General features: G+C 38.5%; 1 protein-coding gene across 1 annotated transcript; it reads left to right on the plus strand.

The window, feature by feature from the left end:
• Positions 1-3,976: 3,976 nt before the first annotated feature.
• On the plus strand, positions 3,977-4,804 carry LOC119744574 (complement C1q and tumor necrosis factor-related protein 9-like; the record flags this gene model as incomplete). Its single annotated transcript, XM_038220559.1, has 1 exon — positions 3,977-4,804. A coding segment is annotated over exon 1 (828 nt), but the record flags the coding sequence as incomplete, so codon positions are not given.
• Positions 4,805-8,294: the final 3,490 nt, after the last annotated feature.

Here is an 8,294-nt window from a genome sequence, read left to right on the forward strand (position 1 = left end):
ATTCCGGTTTAATCACTATACACGTACAGGCCTAAGCGTTACTTTTAAGTATTGCGTGATAAAAGGTACTATGTTGCATATACCACTGAATTAGCTCTAGTCTGAACAGTTGATGCGGATTCAGACCAACATTTTGTGAGGCCAAAATCAGGCAATAATAATAAAGCTAAGAGCAAATAGTCAAAAACAATTTATTTGTTCGGAATAAGGAATTCCTGTCTGACAATATTTCTGCTACTACTTACATGGTGAACTCTCGACGCACAGTAATTGCCCAAATACTGAATAGTGAAAAACAATACTTCATGGAAGTTTTATAGTTTTTATTATTCAGATTCGCCGGTCTTCCAGTCAAACCTGGCTGTACGTTTTTCAAGAGTGTATTACATCAAGTTCCTTATTGTTATTGAATTTCTTGCACCAACACAATTATTCAGATGAAAAATTTAAACCTTTTTGTGTTCAATGAAAGAAATCTTGCGGAAGCTCGACACTTGACCCATAATATCAGTATGATAAATCACCGGCTTTGTTTTCTTTCTATAGTTTTCCCTGTTTATTGTATCAGACATAAAATCCCGATGCGATTCGCTCAATTTTTTTTCCCGGCAATCACTGTAACCAATTCAGGAAAAAGGTTTTACGGAAATTGGCCACGGAAGAACGTATAAAGGAAATCGGGACATCTCAAACATCCTGTTTTATGTTGTGTTATTGGAAATTGTGATGATCTCAATACAATTTGCACTTTGTTTTTAAACTGTGTTCTTCACTATAGTTCACAGTGCGTCATTCCTGTTTGACCACTATATAGGCCTAAGCGTTACTTTCAAGCACTACACGATAAAAGTGTCACTGGTCAGAATAGACTAGAGGGCGCAAATACGAACGGACCGAATTATGATCACACACACACAGTTTTATTCAAGTTCAAATTGCTTTATCTGGCTGGATTCATTTCTGGTAATTATGTAAAGAGTTGATGTTTGTACAAATTATTCGGGCCGTCTGCTCTTCTATCTGACTTCAAAGATTAAAGCACCAACTTTCCGATGAATTCGGTGTATATTAACACTGTCAATTTAGATTAAGCTACTTTGGTTTTAACCCTTCCCGCAGCTGCCCCTTTAATCTACCTATATCGTGCCGTTGCATGGAATGTTTTTATACCACTATTTAATTTGAGCCTCCCTGCCCTAAAACCCAGACCAGCACCCCTTGCATCCTTCAGACCCTAAACAGCCATTCAAACCACAGACTTGCCCTGTTTATGTCATTTGACTATTTCATTTTGGTCAGCAGGGGTGATCCATGCAATCCCTATATGAACAGTGCAATTGTATACAAGCCTATGTAAATGTGCACAAGCACACTAGGGTAGCAAACCAGTAAATAAACTTCCATAGACCCCAATGGTAAATGCTCCCACTTCAAAAATTCGGGAAAAATACTCACAACTCTCCAAGGTGTTCGAATCACACATCAAATTAAAGCTTATTTTATCATCTTTCATTATCTTTTCAATGTTTGGGGGGTCAACTGATGACTTTTAGGAGAAATTTCCATCTGAAGATGATCACCCCTGAAAATAGTCCTGAAGCCCATCGCCATTTTGAAAAACGATGCCTACACTCCATTGCAAAATAGAGCGTTTTTAGGCTCCAAATTACATCCAAATTACACAAAACTGCAAGCTCCCAGTCCTGTGCACGGCTTTCACCCATATTGTTTACAAACCCTCAAGTTCATGGCCCACAGCATGCTCAAATACTGACGATTTTGAGGGCATGCAAATCTTGATTTGGCCGGCGTAGGCAATTTCGGACCGATTTACTGGTCTGCACCCCTAGATCTTCCCGCCAATTTTAACCCCTGTACCAGATCGACACCCACCCACTCTGGTGGATGTACCATGGTCCATACTAGGATCTAGTGAAAGATGACCCCGGGCAAGGCTTCCACGTGGCCGGGAAAGTAAATAACATAGAAATGTGACCAAGATTAAGATTCCTAGTCATATTTTCCCGGGTTCTAGAAATTGGTTAATGAAGAAACGCGCACATGTTTTTTTTTTCTTCATTATGTACATACAAGCAGTTTTGCGAAACAAACCCAAAAAATAAGAGAACTATGAAAGAAATAAAAGAGAGATATGCATGCAAACCAGATAAGAAAAGATTTGAATGATTTTCAGTATATCTTTTTCACTATCTTTTTATTTCCACAGAGTGATTACAACAATTAACAAACTGGTTAATATGGTCAAAATATAAAAATTAAAAATCTGTCTTTTTTCGTTGTAGGCCAAATTTGTAGGCCTAAATTGGGCGAGTGCTCAAACATTAATTCTTTCTAATATTTAGTCACTTTAAGTTCTGATATGCATGTTTCATGTTTCCTTCCCTGATATTTTACATTCTCTGTGTACATTCTTTCATATCACTTTATCAAAAGTCATGTCAATTTATGCTTTGTTTTAACACTGTTAATGGCAATATTTTTCAAGTGCAAATCTAGAGAGTTTACTGTGTCGGAGAAAGGGGGAGGGCTCTCTCAAGTGAAATTTCGCCTTATGTGAGAAAATGTCGGTCAATGCCGGGGGGAGGGCTCACCCCTGGATCCACCACTGATCTTGCTAAACTACCCGATTTCATTGAACATGTGTAACCTTTTGAAAACGTATGCATGAAGTTGAATTCCCGAGCGGGACCAAAATCCTAAGCACAATAAATTCAATGCAAAGTTACGTCAATTGCCTAATTTTTTTTTACGCGTATAATGAATACATTCAATTTAATTCATTTCAGTTGATATTTATTTAGCACTCTCCAATAAACCAACACAAAGTTGGATAATGTAGGTACAATACAGTTATATTTAAACAAGCGATTACAAATATGAAGGTAATTACCACCAGAAAAAATAATGTTTTTAATATAATTTAATATACTCTTAAATATTTGTATCGTTCGCTAAATTCAACTGGGTTTGAATTTGTCTGCCCGTTTTTATGCGAGTTTGAAAGAAAGCGTTGCATTATTGAACGAGCAAGGTGTGAAATTGGACTAAAAGAAAGCTTTTTGAATGAAGAATTTGCTGTTTCAAAACTCACATTATTATGCTTTCAAAAACATTTCAATGACTAACTAGTGCCCAACAAATTCATGCTTTTTTTGGGGGGAGGGGGGTTAAAATTAAGTTGAATAAAGGTTTAAAACAAAGCGTTTGAAGAAATTGAATGATGATTTCAGGCAGCATTCAGTTTCCCGAGAAATTTTACATAACCACATTAAAACAGGTTGTTTTTCTGGACGTATTCGGCCAGAAAAATACCGGTCAAATGATATTTTTTTCATTATTTATTAGTGTATACTTTTTCCTGTTTCGAATGATGATTTATCAATATGAAAAAACTCACAGTTTTATTAAAATCGATGATAACATTATTTCTTTCTCTACTCAAGTATAAACGCTGCAAGTTTTCGTTGTTATTTTTTTCAGCCGTTGTTATTTTTTTCAGTTGTTATTTTTTTTCATCGAGGTCTGTGTGGTGATGTTGAAATAATTCTTTCACAAACGTCGAAAGAGCGGGCCGTCCCCACAAAAAAAACCTGATGTAATTCGGTCTGCTTTCATAACATTTATCGGCGGGCAAAATTAATAACTGGCCCAATCATGTGGACACAAATAAAAACAGCTGTGGATTCCCCACAGCCACAGTTGACATGGCACCCAATTAAAAAAAGAACCAGCCTTTTCATAAAATGTAAGCCCCTTGTCCTCGGATAGGCCACTGTCATATCACGCCGAACACATTGTCTGAATAATGATTCCTCAACGTTATTATGTAGTCGTACAATGTCTTTTAGATAAATTCTTCAGTTAATGTAACATCATTATTTCTTTAATCTACCTGTTTCTTATTAATTTTTTGTTTTTAGTTTTATATATAGGCCCTTTATTGCTTTCTTTACAGATGAAGATCTGCGTGATCACCATTCTGTCAATCGCCCTCCTTCTGGGTAACTCTGTCAAGCTCCGAGCTTCCGTTACTGGGCCGGTTCCCTCGGATGGTGAAGGCCCTGCGTCTCAGGTGAGTCAGCAGTGCTGCCAAGGACCTGCTGCAATACCTGGTATACCGGGTTTGCCTGGACCAGCAGGACCGATGGGGCCGTACGGTCAGCCGGGGTCAAAGGGCGATTTAGGCCAGCAAGGTCACAAAGGTGAGATTGGACAGATTGGACCTATGGGTGAGCGGGGAGCACATGGGAACACTGGGTCTAAAGGTGACGATGGGATTGGCCTGCCCGGCAAGATAGGTCCGAGAGGCCCACCGGGTCTTGTTGGAGCAGCCGGTCAGGCTGGTGTCAAAGGTCAGAAGGGTGAGCCAGGGGAGACACCAGACGACTCCAGTCAGCAGGTAGCATTCACCGTGGTGAGGACGAGCACCTCGGATGAATCTACGAGTCACGACACCCGTTTGCCCTTCCAGCAGACCGAGACGCTTCTGCCAGGTACCATCTTCGATCTCGAGACCGGCACGTTCACCTGTAGTGTGCCGGGTACCTACGTATTTACGTTTTCTGTTCTTAAGTATAGCAACCACGGTCGCTTTGACATCCATCTGGTTAAAAACAACCACAGGGTGATTGCCACCTATGGTGAAACAAATCAACGAGGTCAGTTGTCTGGAAGCGCGGTGCTGGTTCTGCAGCGTGGAGATACGGTGTTTGTTACCATGTACGGTAGGGCGTATGGTGATTCCACCTATAACTACACCTCATTCAGTGGCTTCCTCCTTTACCCGGAGTCAATTAATTAATTAATTAATAAATAATCACCACGCATAAATAAACAGGAGCAGTGTCTCCCCCAACAAACTGTTTGGTTTTTATTTTGCCGAAACAATAACAAATGATTTAACAGAAATAATGTTCAATTTAATAATAATAAACAAAATGTCTCCTATGGGTACCATTAACAGTAATGATCAATATGATTAATTTTAAATACATGTTTAGCTTTGATATATCAAAACGGTTTACAAAACATCAACACTACTTTTTTTCAATCATTAAAAATAAGATAAACATAAATCTCTAATTTTTAGAAGGAAATATTTTAAGCCGTGATTGAAAAATTCCAAATTCATACATATTTCTCAATAAAGCTGAAAGTCTGTTCCCCAGATATATACATGGTAAAAGCACAATCCCTGTATGCCTTGGTAGGCTTCGGACAAACTTTAGGGTGGCTGAACTTAACCCCGTCGCAGCGTTTAGTGCGGATGTTAAACTCATGAACTGATCTTAACTCTACGGATAAGTCTGAAAACTAACAAAAGATCTTGAATTCAACCCTTACCGTATTTATAACTGGGAACCAATGTAGTTCCTGAAGTATGGATGCATGATCTATCCTTCTTGGGATAACCAGTCGGACAGCAGCATTCTAAATATGTTGTCATTTACAATTTTGAGTGCTCGTTATAATTAGCTTTTCGTAGAAAAGTTTTGAGACATATTAAATAAGAATGCATTAAAATTGTTGACAACAATTATATTTGTATCCACTGTGGCATGAAATATCGTTATAAATAAAGTTTTAATAAAAATGTGAACAAATAAATTATTTGAGAAAATATGTTATTTGTTCACTTCTGTTATGTGAACATGCATAATAAGTTATGACTTTTGTAAGACATACATATTTCTGCACCGGTTGGGTTATTCTTAGTTGGGTGGAGACTCGCCCCTATATCATTAATCCTCGGAAAGATTTTGTTTCTTGCTGGAAAAAAATGTATCAATTTGAAGGGCACCCTGGTTTCGAATGTATTGTATATAAATGGGTGACGTTACGTACCTTTATCATATTGTAAACCACGGCCTGAATCGAAGTGTATCCCTATGTGATATAAAATGCGTTATTTCTGAAAAAAAAACTGTTTGCATACACTTTTTTTTAATTACAGTTTTGTTCAAACTCAGCAAGTTTTGAGTTTGAACTGTAGTGTTGCTTTATTAATAGTATTTTGAAGTGGCTCATGATTTGATGTTACTTTGTAGAGATATTTGGCTATTTTCGACTCTGCTTTTCACATGTTTGTGTACCCATTTTTTTTTACAATCAGAATATGCAATTATCAAAGAAAAGTTATGAATGTTTTGTATATTTTTTATGTTTTTACAGATGTTTGAAAAGTTTAAAAAGAGTACGATACAAAGAAGTATAGGAACCAGAAATTCCTTCAATTTTAAAATTTTGCAGTGTTCACAAAATAACATCTATATAAACAGCTGAAATTTGCACTGCATCTAACCATTTTTGTTGCATTTGTTTTTAAAGACCTCTTTGGTAATTTGATCTAAGCAGTATTTAAAAAAAAATCAACGTGTGCCTTCTGGAAGAAGTATTAATATTAAGAATGCTGAACCTGACATAGCCAAGGGTGTAGACCTGTGTGTAACGAATGGTTTGTTTAAATAGCACCGTGAAGCTTTGGTAATCGATCGATAGGGCTACATCACTTTCGATATTAGCGATTTGTAATGTATTTTATACTTAGTTCCTCACTGAATTAACGTGCAGAGAAAGTTATTGTGATGGATTGTCAAACATTTAGGCCATCCCATCATTTTCGAAAGCTTGAATTTGCGAGTTGTTATACAGCTAATTATCCATGTTTTTTTCCCATTTTTTATTTTTACTTTATTAGTAACGAATAAAAAACTTAAGTTGATGTTGATAATCAGGCTATTTTGTTGAGACGTGTCCTGTCATCAAATAAAAATTCCACTACAAAGAGGAAAAATAGGCGGGGTTTGTTGTCATGATTTGAGACAACAAAACGGCACCTTCTCACTGTATGTAGCGAACAAGAAGTAAAGACATTTAGATAAAATCGACCTAGGAAATCAAACCAACACACATTAATGTGTTAAATACTTAGTTTATAACAGCCTAATCGTTGTTTCCTCGATTTTTGCATGCTCTGAGGAATAGATTTGTTTCTAGGGCTACAAAGGTTATTCACTTGTGCATGAGACGCCGACCAAAACAATCGGCCGTTCTGCATTGCTCCGAGGAATAAAATAGAGTAGATAACAAACGTTCATTCTTTTGTTGTGAAATATGCTTTATAACCCGGTACTGCTGACATTTTCTAGTTTTTTTTCATTTAATTACTTTGTGGCCTGACATTTATTCGTTTCTTGCGGTGTAGACTGCATATGTCCCCACCTCCGTTTTTTAGACTCGGTAATACTAGAAACCGGAACCGGTCTACTAGCAGCAGTGAAGCCAGACTTCCCACCATGGGGGAAGGGGGGGGGGGCAGGATGTTACAGTGTGAGGGAGGGAGGGGCAATTTCTGTTATACCTAATAACCGCATGGTCAATGTGAATTATTTATTTCGGGGGGGGGGGGACGGGGGGGGGGGGCGACTGCAGGACATTTTTTTTCTATGTGTGTGTGTAAGCCCAACCCCCTACACCCCCACCCCAGCCTCCCCACTCAACCTGGCTACACCGCTGTCTACCAGCAAGGTGGATTAGATACATCTTTACAGTGAACTAAAGCAGCCACATGAATTGGAGAAAAAAATCGAATATTTTACTAGAGCTACAATAGACGACAAGACTGTTGTAAAATCGACTTACTCATCCTCTTCCTCTGAATGGAAATAATAATGGAAAGAAGAACAACAGAACCCTGGCATTAAATACCCCCCCCCCGGATCTCGAGCCGCCTTAGCATACATTTGGGGTTCGGGATCCGCCGTGGGCTGCCCTAGGGTGGTTAGGAGGTGAAAGGGATGATGGGAGCGGGGTTCCTAGGTGGATTCGTGCTTAGGCTATTGAAGGTTGGGGTTTTGTTAAGAAAAGAAGACTATTTCAAATGGTTGGATCGAAACAGTTAAGCTTGGGAATGGATTTGGTTGGGCGAGAGTCAAAATTGGGTTGGCATATTTCTGTGTTTGGTTTTGGTATAGGTTGGGCTCAATAAGCGTGGAGGGGGTTCTGCAGGTGCAATGTCAATTGCATGCCGAGAAGTTGGTCTGGGCGAGCGCGCGTTTGACTTGTGGATGGGGATAGATCAATGGTTATAATTAAGTTGCCTTTGGGAACGGCTGGGCTCTGCAAAATAAGTATACTTTCAGGGCGGCAATTGTACATGGACCGGATAATGCACACAATATATTCAAGTTCTTATTACTTTTTGGAAAAGCTGAATTCATTTCATCTTCGGTTTTTTTATCACAAATATAGACTGCGTAAGAATACTAGCCACC

The sequence above is a fragment of the Patiria miniata genome, unplaced genomic scaffold, assembly GCF_015706575.1.
Source record: "Patiria miniata isolate m_02_andy unplaced genomic scaffold, ASM1570657v1 HiC_scaffold_7, whole genome shotgun sequence".
NCBI lineage: Eukaryota > Metazoa > Echinodermata > Asteroidea > Valvatida > Asterinidae > Patiria > Patiria miniata.